At 43.0% G+C, this 16320-nt stretch overlaps 1 protein-coding gene across 1 annotated transcript in view; it reads left to right on the top strand.

Moving 5' to 3' along the window:
• Positions 1-16320, top strand: part of COL9A1 (collagen type IX alpha 1 chain) — a 117502-nt gene that overhangs the window by 41203 nt on the left and 59979 nt on the right. The window contains exons 11-15 of the mRNA XM_060235570.1: positions 4060-4113; positions 4318-4353; positions 12583-12606; positions 12830-12883; positions 14383-14436. Of these exons, the coding sequence (XP_060091553.1) occupies positions 4060-4113; positions 4318-4353; positions 12583-12606; positions 12830-12883; positions 14383-14436 (222 nt within the window). The remainder of the gene's footprint in view (positions 1-4059; positions 4114-4317; positions 4354-12582; positions 12607-12829; positions 12884-14382; positions 14437-16320) is intronic.

Raw genomic sequence — 16320 nt, 5'->3', positions numbered from 1 at the left:
AGCAGCTAGCTGCAGTAACCCTTAGGCATGGCTATAAAAACCAGCCCAGAGAGGCTGTTAGGCATGGACACACTAAGCCACTGATTGTGTCTTGCCTGACTTCTGGACCCCTGACCTTGGACTGAATGACCTTGCCTTGCCTGACTTCTGGCACCTTATACTCAGAGCCTGCAAGCCAGTACAGTTGGGTTGGTTGTGACTATCTGGAGTGGTTGTGATACTGAGGTTTGTTAGCTTCCCTTCCTATGCTGTAGTGGTGGCTACAGGAATGAACAGCTTTAAAGGGGGATTCAATAGATTAATGGAAGATAAGTCTATTAATGGCTGCTAGCCATGGTGACTAAAGGAAACCTCCACATTCAGAGACACTAAACCTCTGAATCACAGAGCCAGGAGGCAACATAGGGGAAAGTCTTGGCCTTTCTGCTCTGTTGTTGGCTCTCCAGAGGAACTTGTTGGCCGCAAGAGTATCAGTAGAAATAAGCAGTGACACATGAAAGCTCATATTCTGCCACATATTTTGTTAGTCTTTATGGTGCTACTGGACTCTTGTTCTTTTCCACTGGTTGGCCACTGCGTGAGATAGGATACTAGACTAGAAGGATCATTGGTTTGATCCAGCAGGGTTCTTCTTATGTACTTATATATCTCAAGCATACGTTCCCTCATGCAGATGCATTTCTTTAGTGATATTACCAGAAACTATTCTTATTGAATCTTGGGTTATGATCTTTTGCTTTCTGGATTCTGGGCCATCAGAGCACTTCCCAGGTTTGCCCCCTCATCCTAGGAATTGAATATTCTACACTCTTTGGAGCTGTGAGCTTTAGGATGGGAAATCCCTGTACATTTGGAGTGGAGCCTGGAGAGAACAGGGCTTGGGATGGAGAAGGACCACTGTAGGCTATAATGCCATAGAGTTCACCCTCCAAAGCAGCCATTTTCTTCAGAGGGGCTGATCTGTAGACTGGTGATCAGCTGTAATTCTGGGAATCTCCAGGCTGGACCTGGAAGTTGGTAACTCTACCATTCTTGCTTGAAAGGTTTACTGTGTCTGCATCATAAGCCATATTGAGTGTATGAGCAATTAGTTTTTCTTTGAAAGCCTGTAGGATGCAATGGTTGGAGCTGCAGATTAAGGCTGAGGAGATGTGTTCCAGTGCTTGTTCAGCCCAGAAGTTCAGTGGGTGATGTTGGCTAATCATACTCTTTCAGCTTATCCTTCCTCACAGGGTAGTAATGAGTATTAAATGAGGAAGGAGGAAACAATGTACACTGCCCAGAGAAAAGGCGGAACTAAAATGTAAGATATTTTTTATTGTTTTGTTGTTCAGTCACACAGTTGTGACCCCATGGACAAAGTCACGCCAGGCCCTCCTGTCTTCCTCTGAAGCCTGCTCAAATTCGTGTTTGTTACATCAGTAACACTGTCCAGCCATCTTATCTTTTGCCGTCCCCTTCTTCTTTTGCCTTCTGTCTTTCCCAGCATCAGAATCTTCTCCAGGGAGTGCTCCCTTCTCATTTGGTGGCCAAAGTATTTGAGCTTCAGTTTCATCATCTGACCTTCCAGGGAAAAGTCTGGGTTGATTTCCTTTAGGACTGACTGATTTGATCTTCTTGTAGTCAAAGGAACTCTCAAAATCCTTCGCCAGCACCATACCTCAAAAGCATCTATTCTTCACTTGGCCTTCCTTATGGTCCAGCTCTCACAGCCATACATTACTACTGGGAATACCATCGCTTTGACTATAAGGACTTTTGTTGGCAGGGTGATGTTTCTACTTTTTATTATACTGCCCAGGTTCGCCATAGCTGTACTCCCAAGGAGCAAACATATTTTAATTTCATGGCTATAGTCACCATCCACAGTGATCTTGGATCCCAGAAATGTGAAGTCTGTCACTGCTTCCATGTCTTCCCCTTCTATTTGCCATGGTGTGATGGGGCCGGATGCCATGATCTTAGTTTTTTTGATGTTGAGTTTCAAGCCTACTTTTGTGCTCTTCTCTTTCACCCTCAACAAGAGGTTCTTTAGGTCCTCCTCACTTTCTGCCATTAGAGGGGTATCATCTGCATATCTGAGGTTGTTGATGTTTTTCCCAGCAATCTTAATTCCGGCTTCTGCTTCATTCAGGCCAGCATTCTGCATGATGTATTCTGCATATAAATTAAACAAGCAGGGTGACAATATACATCCTTGTCGAACTCTTTTTCTTATTCTAAACCAATCAGTTGTTCCATATCCCGCTCTGACAGTTGCTTCTTGACCCTTATACATGTTTCTCAGGAGACATGTGAGGTGGTCCGGTATTCCCATCTCTTTAAGGACTTGCCACAGTTTGTTGTGATCCACACAATCAAAGGCTTTAGCGTAGTCAATGAAGCTGAAATAGACGTTTTTCTGATACTCCTGTGCTTTCTCCATTATCCAGCGAATGTTGACAATTTGATCTCCAGTTCCGCTACCTCTCCGAAACCCAGCTTGAACTTCTGCTAGTTCCCGATTGACATACTGCTGAAGCCTAGCTTGTAGGATCTTTAACACGACCTTGCTGGCATGTGAAATGAGTGCAATGGTGCGATAGTTTGAACATTCCTTGGCATTACCCTTCTTTGGGACTGGAATATAAACTGACCTTTTCCAATCCTGTGGCCACTGTTGTGTTTTCCAAATTTGTTGACATAATGTGTGTATCACTTTAACAGCATCATCTTTTAGGACTTTGAAGAGTTCAACTGGGATACCGTCATCTCCGCTCGCTTTGTTGTTAGTAATGCTTTCTAAGGCCCATTTGACTTCACACTCCAGGTTGTCTGGCTCAAGGTCAGCGATTTCACTGTTATGGTTGTCCAGGACATTGAGATATATATAGGTAGTGGTAATTTGGTGGTTCCTATATGTATCCTTTTACTTCCATTACTAGGACTGTGCAACAATGGTCATATATTTATGAATATGACTAACATGGCAGTGTGTAGATGAATCTTGTGAACATGGTTTCAAGTAAAGGTAATGTTATGTAAGTGGACTCAAGGGAAGACTTTGGATGGTCCCGCTGGGCTCATTGGAGCCAGGCGGACTGAGCTTGGGGACTTGGGAACAAAGGGCTGCAGGATTCAAACCCCTGCAGCCCTAGACCAATCACAAGCCCCCACCAGTTTGAATGACCCAATAATGTGCTAGCACGGAAATCCAGAGATGTATATAAGTTGGGCTGGCAGGCCCCATCCCTAGTCTTGTACTGTAACCTTTTACTATGTGATTCCTGTTAAAGAGCTTGCTATCACTTACTCCAAGACTCTGCCATTTATAGAACCCCACTATATTATAGGTAAATAATGGGGATGGGCAGGAGAAACTTTCTATAATCAGTTATCAGAATCATGTTTCCGTTCAGGGCTTGTTTCTGTTCCACTATCCCAGTGCTCTTGTAAAACAATTGGTTTTTATTTCTTTCACTTATTGGAGTATAAAATGCATTAGTCTTCAACATTTTCCCCTGTTTTAAATGCATTCATGATGCTTTGTTTCTTGGATGCTGCTCACCTCTCCTTTTAATCACTCATTGTGGTAAAATATAAATTAAAAATGTATTTACAGAAGGGTCTTCAAATCACTTCCTCTAGAATAACAGTTATTAAATAATGAAATTTCTTCACATACATTGTTTGAAATTGTCCAAATCTATTCATTCTCATAATATTTTATTCTTTGGTGGGTCATGTTTAGAATTTATGGCAACATCTAAAGTCACAATCCAATTTACAGTTGATTTCAGTGGGACTGAAAAGGATGCCTAACTTGATATTGAACTGTGGCAGTGAATTAGTGGTTATTAAAATGCCACATACACATCAGATCTGGACAACAGCGAGATTGAATCTAGACAGTATTTTTCATTGTTTTGTGGGAGATTTTTTGTGTCCTGTTTAAGCATAAAATGTGAGATTCAGCCACTGACATAGTTTAGAACCTTTAGCATTTTATAAACAGTTTCTTGTTGTGAACAAAAGACTATGATTATTAGTGCACTAAAACTGAATATCTCATTTTCCAAGGGATTGACGGGACCTGATGGATCATTAGGCCCAGTTGGTCCAAGAGGACAAAAGGTAAAATTAATTCCTATTATCAGATTTTCTTTCAGATTTTGAAGCTTGAAGTTGTTTTACAAGTTTCCAAGATTATTTTATTAGCTGTTGAGTCAGGGTTGTATTATTAAAGAATCCAGTGCTTAGTAATATACAGCATTTTTTTCTTCTGTTCATTGCACAGGTGGCTTTTGTCCTCATAAGTAATATAAAATGTATTTACAGGGTGAACCTGGATTACCTGGAGGCCGTGGACTTCCTGTAAGTAATGGATTTTATATTATCTCTACTTCCAGATCAATACTATGCTTTTTGTTAGAAAGTGAAAAGGCAGGGGACAAACCCTCTTTCAGAATTCCTGAAGAAGTTTCCAGTCACACTAAAATTAAAAAAAAAGCAGGACAAAAAGAAGGGCTGTTATCTTGAAATCACTACAGAGCAGATATAGTTTCTCTCACTCATCTTAGCTTTTGTAACTCAGCTTTCAGAAGCAGCCTTCAAAATAAAACTTCAGGTATTTAACAGTAGAAAGTAAATTTTTAATGCTGCTGACACTGTAGAAGACTTGCCATTAGAGATTTAAAGGACATACTGTGGAAATTGTTGAGCCCCTCATCACTACAATTTCTCACGTACCTCTTAAAACTACCATATTTACTCAGCAGGAAGAGGACCCTGAATGTTAGATATCACCTCACAAAATTTTATATACACAACAACAATAATACTGGACATAACTGTTGCTTGCATGCAGATGTAAGATGACTGTCATGGGCTCAGCGATAGAAAGGACTCCTCAGGATAAGAGGAGCTGCTGTAGCCAGTCTTCAGTTAACAGAAGCTGACCAGCAGGGAAATGAGCTGCAGATTTGTCAGGATTTGCAGCTAACAGCTGGTGTAGAGCCACTGACATCCTCTAGTCCTGATTTAGCAGGTGAGCCTCAGTTGGCCATTCACAGCTCACTAGTATCCCCCACACCCTTAGAGCGCTGCAGACAGAGAATGAGAACAGAGCTACAGACAAAATGGCAAATTGCATGCCTCCTGGCCCAGTTCCAGCTGCTTGCTGAAAACAAAGATGAGTAGTTGCAGGATTGGTTCTGAGCAGCTGGCTGCAAGCATGACCCTTAGGCATGGGGCTATAAAAACCAGCCCAGACAGGCTGTTGGCATGGACACAACTAGTATGACAGATGCTAAGCCACTGACTTGCCTGACTTCTGGACTCCTGACCCTCGACTGAACAACCCTACCTTGCCTGACTTCTGGCACCTGATAATTGGAGCCTGAAAATCAGTACAATGACTCTGTCTTTATTTGATGGTATACTTGGAAAACACATAGTCTTGCATTTGAGTAAATATGTTAGGGGTATTTTCAAGCGTGTGTAAGATAATATAAATGAGTCCCAGACTTTGTACACATGGTAGTGGGGCTGATAAACATGCATAGTTAGCCATAGTGCACAGAATGAAATGGTAGGCTGAAGGCAGTGTTGAGCTAATAAATATTTAATAACCAGCTCTTCTGGGGCGGAGGGTGGGTGGGAAGTATGCATATATATAAGTACATAACTTATGTACTTATATATATATGGGGTGGTGGTGGTGGTGGTGGTGACTGAGCTTCAGGACGGTTGCATCCCTCCTACACTCCTGCTATTCCTGCAGAAGATTAACGACTACTCCCAGAAAACACGGCCAATTTTGGAAAGAACATCAAAGTCAAGCATGGGAAGGACTAGAGCAAAAAAAAGGTGCTAAAAACCCTCCCTATAGACCTTCTAGAAAGGATAAAACTGACTTAGAAGAATCTGAAGATTCTGACTTGGAGACTTCTCTGTTAGAGGAAATGGTGGCAGAAGGGAGTAACCCTCCCCAAATGAACAGACTGAGATATTGCATGCCTTAACAGAAATAAAGAATGAAATTAAGAGTGATATAAGGTCTCTTAGTAGAGAGGTTGGACAATTAAAAATTAATTTTGACTTTTCAAACAGTCAGTTGAACCAATTAAGAAATTGGATGAACTCACTGCAGTGCTGAAAACAACGGATAAGAAAACTGAAGGTGCACATCAGATGGCAAAAAAGACAGCAGAGGATTTGAAAAACTTCAAGGATTTTGAGTCTTGGGCCAAAAATAAGATTATACTCCAGGAGTTAAAATTAAGAGAAAGAAAGGCCAAACTTCGTAGAATATCTGTAAATTTTGGAGAGACAGAAAACCTTACTACAGCTTTAAATAGATGGCTGAGTCAGATTCTTTTCACAGAAGGAGACCAAGAGATTGTCACCTCTGCCTTCCGATTAAATATTTCCAAAAAGGCTCCTGACAACATTTCCCCGGACATTGTTGTTGAATTTAAACAACTACAGATAAAGAACACTTTTTAAAATTGCCAGGGAAAAACAAGGACTGTGCCTTGAAGACACAGTAGTTTTTTTGTTTCCTGATATCCCAGCTGAAGTAATTAATGCAAGGAGGAGACTGAAAGAAACAACAAAGATTCTATGTGACAAAGGAATTCTGTGTAGATGGTTACCACTAGGCCATCTTGTGGTCAATATGGAAAAATCAAACTTTTACTGCATATAATGAGGCATCTGGCAAGGAACTAATAGACAGTGTAATTAAACTAAAGTCTGGAAGAGTTTGAATTGGGAAATTATGTTTTGAATCAGGAAATTATGTTTTCTTGCGGAGAATTAATAGGAGAATATGTATATAGTTAGAAGATAGGATAAAGATATGACAAATGGGAATGGAAAATGAGTAATGAAGTTAAAGCTAATGGAGTAGCAAGGAGGTGGTGGGTGTGCCCCCCTAGACTTCCGACTGTAGAGATTTTTCTGCAGCACCCAGTTCTGGAGGTAACCCTGTCCAGCTTTCTTTTGCAGGCATGAGAGAAGACAGAGTTTTAAAAATTAAGTATGAAAAGATGGAAGTCCGTGAAGTAGTAAAGAAGTTTTGGAAACAAAAGAAAGAATAGAATTATGATTAGAATAAGAATTATGAAAAGTGGTACAGGGATCGGGTGAAATTGGATAAAGAAAGGAAATAAGATAAAGAGGACAGGGTTTATTTATTTGTTGTTAGTATTCAGTTCGATTTGTAGAAGGTAATAAGCAAAGAACAAAATGTATTTATTTGAGATGTATAAAAAAGTTGATATATGCACACTTAATAAATGTTAATACTGAAAAAAATAAATTTTTCTGATATAAAAGACTTGTAGCACACAGTTGACAATAATAATAATATATACACTATTCTTTATTGTAAATTCCATATAGCCAATTGATTCTCAGAGAATGCTTTCATTGATTTTTGCTGAACTCTAGTATCTGTAGCAATTCAACCATGATTTGACAAATGGAGCTGCAAGGCCAATCCACTAAGTCTTCTCCCAATAAATTTATTGTTATTCAATCTAATATGTGATCTACTGTTGAATTATTTCTTACCTTTGTTCAAATTATATTCATTAAACTGAAACCTCTTTCAGATTCAGCACTACTGACTGCAATAGGAAGGCATCCTAGGGCTCCTGATGAGTTTTCAACCAGCTCTCAAAACTCCTGAAAATTTAACAATTGGTTCTTATGAGCTAGCATGAGCCAGCTTCAGCACACCACTGGGTGAAGGCCAAAAGATACCTCAGTCTGAGGGATCTGTCCTTTCCAGGACTAACAACTGCATTGGATCTGTTAGTTTCAATAACTGAAACAGCACTGGGCATAGTTTAAAACCCACTGTCACCGTGCACTATGACCTCAGTCCAAATGAGAAGTGGACTTGTATGGCTGCTACTGCCCTTTAAATATATATATATATCTTCATGGGAATATCTGTTCATTTATTTATTTCATTTATATCTTATCTTTCTGCCCAGTGGGGATTCAAAGAAGCTTGAATTGATCTCCTCTCTTCTATTTTATCCTTGTAAATAGGTTTGCCAGATCAGTGCTAGCACCCAGAGGGAGATTGTGGTAAATGGATACCTACCTGACTGGTATCAGGCCAACACCATTACCTCACTTCTGGCATGAACTGAATGTGTAATTGTGTTGGTGCAGCATTCTAGGATTGACCAAAATCATATTGTTAAACTTTGAGTGAATCCTACAGCATTGGGCCGATGTGATGACATCATTTCTGGTTCACACAGGAAGTGATGTCAAGGGGTCAGTGTGATGTCAATTCCCCTCCCCTGCAATTTTCCCCATGCTGCTCTGTCAAGTGGTGGGGAATGGTAAGTGCAGGGTGGGAAGTCTCCTGCCATAGTGGGATACCCAGGATCTCTGCTTAAAGCAGTCCTGTGAGGTAGTTTAGACTGAGATTGTGTAACTGGCATACAGTCACACAGCAAGATTCCATGGCAGTGGAGATTTGTACACTAGTCATCCAGATCCTAATCTGGCATTCTAACCACTATGCTACCCTGGTTCTCAATGTTTTAGCCCAGAGGAAATAAAGTTCTGTACTGTACCATATAATATATTTTAATGTTCCTTCATGTAAATAAAAGCAGCCCCGTGGCACAGAGTGGTAAAGCAGCAGTACTGCAGTCTGAACTCTCTGCTCACAACCTGAATTTGATTCCGGCGGAAGCTGGATTCAGGTAGCCGGTCCAAGGTTGACTCAGCCTTCCATTCTTCCGAGGTCGGTAAAATGAGCTTGCTGGGGGGAAAGTGTAAAAGACTGGAGAAGGCAATGACAAACCACCCCATAAAAAGTCTGCCGTGAAAAATGTTGTGAAAGCAACGTCACCCCAGAGTCGGAAACGACTGGTGCTTGCACACGGGACCTTTCCTTTTCATGCAAATAATCACTGCTGGCTAGGGAGCTCTCATCAACTATATCCCTGTGCATAATTTTCTAGCAAGAATCCACATGTGCTATTTTTGCTATGATCTTCCAATGTAGGGTTGTCAATGACAACTTCCAAATCAGGGTGACATCAGCTTAGAGGTGCATAGCTGGTAAACAAATAATACATTTCGTTGGCAACTGACTGCGTGTATATATAATAAAACCCTCTTCCCCAAATCATTGTCCCCATGAAGTAACCCCAGAATGCATGGAAGTAGTAGTGTCTTCTTACCCCAGGTCCGTGTGTTCATCTTTGCAACTCCACCTTATGTGTGACTCATCAGTGCACACATAGGAATAATCCTGATGTCACGTTCTCAGGGTGCAGGCAGGCAGGAGTCCAAAGCCAATCCAAGGTCAAAGTCCAGAAAGTCAAGCAGGAGCCAAGTCACCAATGCAGAATCACCAAGTCACCAATATAGAAACTGGAATCAGAAGTCAATGTCCAAAAGCCAAAAGATCAGAGTGCCAAGAAAATCAAGCAGACCAGGAAGGAGCATGGATGCAAGTCAGAGAATAGACTTGGTGCTTCCACAAGGTTACCAGGTCCTGGGTGGGAGCTATATAGGAGTCTCAATCAGCCTGCTCCCTGGGTAGCAGTGACTCTGCTAGAACTCAGGGCTGAGAGATCATCTGCAGCATCGGCATGCCTCATGTCTTCACTCTGAAAGTTCTTTCCGGAGCCTGCTTTGAACTCTTGAGATGGGAGGAGGAGAGCTTGGAAGAAATTGATCATCAACAGCTGACACTGGTGTCTGGAGAGTGATTGATGGGCCAGCTGCTGTTTGTTTAGCTGTTTAGGCGGAGAGCGTATTTTAGCTCACCCGCGGAGCCTGATGGACCCGGAACAGTTCCTAATGGCTCTACGGGACACCTGGCCCACTGGCGATTCCCTGGATGAGTCCTGGAATGATGGGCTCTCCAGGGCCATCGAGGAGGTCGCACCCAAGCGCCCTCTGCGTCCCCGCCCGAAGCCGTCGCCCTGGTTTAACCGGGAGCTACGGCAACAAAAGCGGGGACTCAGACGACTGGAGAGGCAATGGCGGCGTACTCGAGACGAAGTGACCCGAACATCTTATAGAGAGAGTTTAAAGGCCTATGAGATGGCAATCAAAGCCGCAAAGAAAGCATTCTTTGCGGCTAAGATTGCGTCCGCAACTTCGTGCCCGGCACAATTATTCGATATAATTAGAGGACTCACAACGCTGCCGCAAGGCAGACTAAATTCTATTGAATTGGAAATAGGCTGCGAGGCTTTTGCGAATTTTTTTGTGGATAAAATCGCGTCACTCCGCCCCGACCCCCCTGCCAATTTTGAGACAGTTAGCAAAACCAAGGCCCCGAGCCTGTCTTCAGATTATACTCTGGATGGCTTTAGCCCCCTCAGCCTGGAGGAAGTTGACAGGATCCTCTTATCTGCTCGCCCAACAACTTGCAAATTGGACCCATGCCCTTCCTGGCTCATTAAATCTTGCCAGGGTGATCTTAGATATCCTGTACGGGATATCATAAATAGATCCCTGACGGAAGGGCATTTTCCAACGCCGCTCAAAGAGGCTGTGGTCCGTCCCCTCTTAAAGAAACCATCTTTAGATCCGGCCCAATTGGCACATTATCGGCCGGTCTCAAATTTGCCCTTTTTGGGCAAACTTATTGAGAGGGCAGTGGCGATGTAGCTACAGACTTTCCTGGAGGATGCTTCCGTCCTTGACCCATTTCAGTCCGGCTTTCGCCCGGGACATGGGACGGAGACGGTGCTGGTTGCCCTAGTAGATGACCTTCAATGGCATCTGGATCGGGGCGGCTCGGCGGTGCTGATGCTATTAGACCTGTCGGCTGCGTTCGACACGGTCGACCATCGGCTACTGAAGGGTCGCCTCGCTGACGCGGGGATTCAGGGGTTGGCCTTACAGTGGCTTTCCTCTTTCCTGGAAGGTCGGGGACAAAGGGTCGCAGTTGGGGGGAAGCTATCCCGGAGGTGCACACTCGATTGTGGTGTGCCCCAAAGGGCGGTTCTCTCCCCCTTTGTTATTTAACATCTATATGCGGCCTCTTGCCCAGATTGCCCGAAGGTACGGGCTAGGGTGTCACCAGTACGCTGATGACACCCAGCTCTATCTACTGATGGACGGCCAGCCGACCTGCGTCCTGGAAAATCTAGATCGGGCATTACATGCCGTGGCTGAGTGGCTCAGACTGAGCGGGCTGAAGCTTAATCCTGCGAAGACAGAGCTCCTTTGCCTGGGTCACCACAGCCCGGGAGGGGGAATCCCCCTACCAGTCTTTGACGGTGCGCCGCTGATAGTGGCGGACAGGGTCAGGAGCTTGGGGGAGCCTTCCTTAAAGATGGAGGCTCAAATAGCAACCGCTGCCAAGTCCGCGTTTTTTCACCTTAGGCGGGCAAGGCAGTTGGCCCCCTTCCTGGAGCGAGATGACATAGCAACAGTGATCCATGCTACGGTCACCTCGAGGTTGGACTACTGTAATGCCCTCTACATGGGGCTGCCTCTGTCCCGAACTCGGAAATTGCAGCTGGTGCAGAATGCCGCGGCCTGGCTGTTACTGGGTCTCCCAAAGTGGGGACACATTCAGCCGGGTCTCCGGACCCTGTACTGGCTCCCAGTGATATACCGAGTCCAGTACAAGGTGCTGGTTATCACCTTTAAAGCCCTATATGGCTTGGGACCTGTCTACCTGAAGGACCGTCTTTCCCCACATGTTCCCCAGAGAGTACTGAGGTCGGAAACACAAAATCTCCTTACTATCCCGGGCCAAAAGAAGCCCGCTTGAAATCCACCAGAGAAAGGGCCTTCTCTGTTATGGCCCCTACATGGTGGAATCAGCTGCCGGAGGAGGTGAGGGCCCTGCGGGACCTTGTTCAGTTCCGCAGGGCCTGTAAGACGACCCTCTTCTGGCTAGCTTACACCTAGCTTGAGAATTTAATGCAACTTGCCAGATTTCTTTTTATATATTTGGAATATTTATTAATTTTTAAGGTTTTATCTGTTTTTAAATGTTTAATTCCTTACATGTTTAAATATTGTTTAATTTTTGTGTCGGATTTATTGTTGGAAGCCGCCCTGAGCCACTTGTGGGAAGGGCGGGATATAAATTCTAAATAAATAATAATAATAATAATAAAAATAGCTGAGGAACTGGCTGGCAACTCTTCCAGGTCTGTTAACCCTTCCAGCTCCTCCTCGTCAGGGCTCATGACATCTGACACCCTCTCCTATACACCCAGTGGGCTTTTTTTTTTGACTGTGAACTACCATCTCACTACATCTCACCTAGCAAAACTTGTGCACACTCATTTTCTTCAGTCATCCCAGCTGTAGGGATGGAGGTATACTTTAAAGTTGTACTCTAAAGCTAGTCTGAGACTAAAAATGTCTCAATTTGGCCAATAGATTATCTATTGAAAGGTTGATTACTTTATAAATCAACATGTACTACAAAAATAATATTAATGCTGTTCATCTATTCCAAATACCTAGGCATATTAAAATAAAGCTTGTATAGTCACATTCTAAATGTTCCTAATGTTGGCATGTAATGACATTCAAATGTACACAAATATAAAAATATCCTAAACTTTTAATATTATTTTTTGGCAGGGAAAAGGAATTCCTGGATCTCCTGTAAGTTGTATTTTATCAGTTGTTAACACTTAATTGAACAACAGATCACAGTATTACAGCTAAATGACCTAAGTTTAATCTTCATGTCATGGGCCTATGTAGATGTAACCCTTTGTTCAAATGGTTGTTGGCAACTTTTTCTGCTTAGGAAGCTATTTATCTCCCGGGTTTGGCTGTTTCATACACAATTTCATCAGCTAAAGTAATACATTTTCCAATATAGGGTCCCCCTGGTATAGCAGGACTTCCTGGAGAAGTGGGCAGAGTTGGACCTTCTGTGAGTATCCAAGAAACCAGTGTATAGTTGGGTTTTTTTTGCCATTTATAAATGTTTAACATAGATGTGTTCCAACATCCATTGATCCTGAGCAACCCATAATTAAATCCTAAGGACTAGGTCACTGTATTTACAAGGGTGTTATCAAATATGGCAGGCAGATTATCCCAGTCAGACAGTGTAGAATTGCTTGCTCTGTGGACTTCCACAAAAGGTAGCTACAATTACTGCCATCTTGATTAGGAATGCCATTTGCCTGGAGCAGGGAAGTCCTGTGTCCTTACCGACTGTAGAGAGTTTAGGCCAGTCTGGTTACTTGTATTCCCTGTTCTTAGCTAGTCCCAATCAGCAACCTCCCCTCTACTTCCCTCAGCTTCCCTTTTTATCCTCCTTTGCTTTGACCCACCCAGTTTCTGAAGTGCCTACTCTGAGTTGATCTTTTCTCCCAAGGAGGCCTTTGGACTCTAGTTGGTCTTTCCTTTTCAGGAACTGGCTCTAGTTGTACTTCCTTCTATCTGCCTTTGCCATGTCCTCACCAACTGCCAGGGCATCTCCTTCTGCCATGTTTTTGAGCTGCTGGCATGCTTAAGTCAGTGGCTGTGTTCCACCCCTTCTCCCCCCGGGCTCTGGTTCCTGGGCTCTGATTCCTGCGGATATGACACCAGGCCTGTTTCATAATATGACTCAGTTAGAGAGATGGCTGTTCACTGTGCATGTGGGTGAGCTTCATGTAGTAAGTTGCTAATATGAACATCTTACTGTTATTCAGGAGGGTTTAAACACCCACCATCAATCTTCAAATCAAGTAGTTATGTTAGTATAATTAAAACTCCCAGGTGATGTATGCTAAACTGATGTACTTGCATTGCATATGAATACATATCTATTTTAATTTTTATTCCATCCTTCCTCTGGGAAGCCGTGTGGCACACAGAATCCCCTTTCTCCCCATTTTTGCATCACAATAACCTTGTGAGATGGGTTAGTCTGAAAAGTAGTACTGACCTGTGGTCATTTAATAAGCTTCATGGCAGACTGGGGATTTGAACCCAGGTCTAGAAGAAGAAGAATTGCAGATTTATACCTCACCCTTCTCTCTGAATCAGAGACTAACTACTTTTGTGGGGGAAAAAGGTAAATGAAATGTAGCTCAGTGGAGCTTCTAATGCCCTATACCTAACTCTGACTGTTGTTGGGTTATTCAGTTCTTTGTCTTATAATGGCTGCAGCCATGAATTCTAAGACATTAATAATAATGTTCCATATTAAATGATTGTGTATCCTTTATGAAAGAGATAAGAGGGATGATAAGTGTGTCTATTCCTCATGTCATTTTTTTATTTTTTTATTTTCTGCAATGTGAATTTTCTCAGACTTTGAACTCTGAAGTTTTATTACTGGTCTCCTCTGTAGTTGCTTCATGCTTATTTATAACAAGCTTAGATATCTATATATCTGTTTAATAGCTCATTAATGTGGACTGATAACACTTGTTTTAGGGTGATTCTGGAAAAAGAGGCCCTTCAGGACTACCAGGACCTCCCGGCCCAAGGGTAAGTTAGCAGATTTAATATTAAAAATAAAAGCACTGGCCCCATTTACTGATCCTTGTAGGACCCCACTGTTTATTTTCTTCCAGGCTACCACTATGTTGCCTGGCCAGTTCACCTCATAGGACCTCACTGCTTATTTTTCCTCCATTGTGAGAACTGTCTGCTTATTCCTATTCTCTGCTTTCTGTCTGTGAAGCCCCCCAGAGCCAGGGCCCACTCAGGACTCTGAAGCTTGCACTTGAATTGCTTGCTTTACAATGTCAAATCCAGACATTAGGCACCACTTTATAGCCTGGCCAGTTCACCTCTTATCACTTCCACCTAGGTGCTAGACCAAGATTCCTAGTCTGAGTACTTGTATCCTGGCTGCTGCAGCCTTTCTGCAGGATTAAGCTAGGGTGAAAGCCAATCGGCCCGGGTCTGTTAGGGAACATTCCTTCTGGCTTCCTTCTTGGCCAGAAATGTAACTAAGCCTCTGGGAAAACTTGGTGCATCAAACCTAACCATAGCTTCTTCCCAATGTTGCCCAAATGGGCTTATTGTCTCACGTGCCAACACCCAATGAAGAACACAGCAGGAAGATTCCAAAAGCAGATAGAGCTTTATTGCAACAAAGGGGACTCCAGGGTAACAAAGATCCCCTGAAGTCCAAAACTGTTGTGTCTGCATCCACTTTTTATACATTTCAGTAAGCAACTTTCAGACAAGTGCAGATATGCATTACATCATTACCAAGAAAAAAAAAAACTTACCCAAGAAAAGAAACTTCATGCTTTAAGCATGCACAAATGTCTGGTATGCCATTGAACATATGAAGCTGCCTTATACAGAATCAGACCCTTAGTCCATCAAATTCAGTATTGTCTACTCAGACTGCCAGTGGCTCTCCAGCGTTTCAAGCTGAGGTTTTTCACACCTATTTGCCTGGACCCTTTTTTGGAGATGCCAGGGATTGAACCTGAGACCTTCTGCTTACCAAGCAGATGCTCTACCACTGAGCTACCATCCCTCCTCCATTGTTTTGTTTTCCTGGAATATCACTGCCCAGCAGACATAAGTTTAAATGTGTAGTTTCTCCTTGTAAGCATTTTCTATTCTTTTGATCCTGTGATCTGTGCCAATTCCAGTTTCTCAAAACAGTCTGCCAGACATTCGCTGTGACTGTGACCCATTTGCTCAGCCTTCACCCAGTTCCCACATACTCTTTTCTCTTGCCAGATGCTGGCACTCTGGTGATGTCCCTTAGCTCAAGCTGCACGTTATGATATATTTTTAGTTACCTAGCAGAAAGCTGCCTCTGCCTTCTACTTGAAATATATAGGCATTGCCATATGGTTCATTGCCAGCTGCCTGCCTTACTGTCTTCAGCTGGGACCTTTTATCTCTCTTTCCTTGGTCACTCCTTGTACATTTCCTTCTTCCAGCTCCTGAGCAGGCCTTTCTTATTAAGGAGGACTTTATCTAAGAAGAGTCATTTGCTCCACAGACTCCTGTCTGCTCTGCCCTTGTTGTTGCTCTTTCCCCTGGCTGTCTTCTCAGCTCCGTAGTAGGGCATTGTCTTTTTTAGGGCTGTGCCTTCTCTCCCCCCCACCCAACCCCAAAGGGAAGCATATCCTGGGCTGCGATACTGCCATTTCATCAGTTTTTAATCCACAAGAGGACCTGTCCTCATATCATATGACTGCTAAGCTTATTCATGAATTTTCAGTAAGGCAACTTGTCAAAAGGCTTTTTGATGTTTAAGTGTGTGATGTCTATGGGGTCACCATTATCTATGTATTTGTTCACTTTCTCAAAGAGCTCTGAAAGCCTGGTAAACTGGAAGTTCTCTCTGCAGAAGTCATGCTGATTTTCTCTCAGTAGGGTTTGTTCCTCTATGTGCGT

Source organism: Heteronotia binoei, chromosome 1 (genome assembly GCF_032191835.1).
Source record: "Heteronotia binoei isolate CCM8104 ecotype False Entrance Well chromosome 1, APGP_CSIRO_Hbin_v1, whole genome shotgun sequence".
Lineage (NCBI taxonomy): Eukaryota > Metazoa > Chordata > Lepidosauria > Squamata > Gekkonidae > Heteronotia > Heteronotia binoei.
The sequence above is the reverse complement of the archived record's forward strand: the minus strand, read 5'-3'. Positions and strand labels throughout refer to the sequence as shown.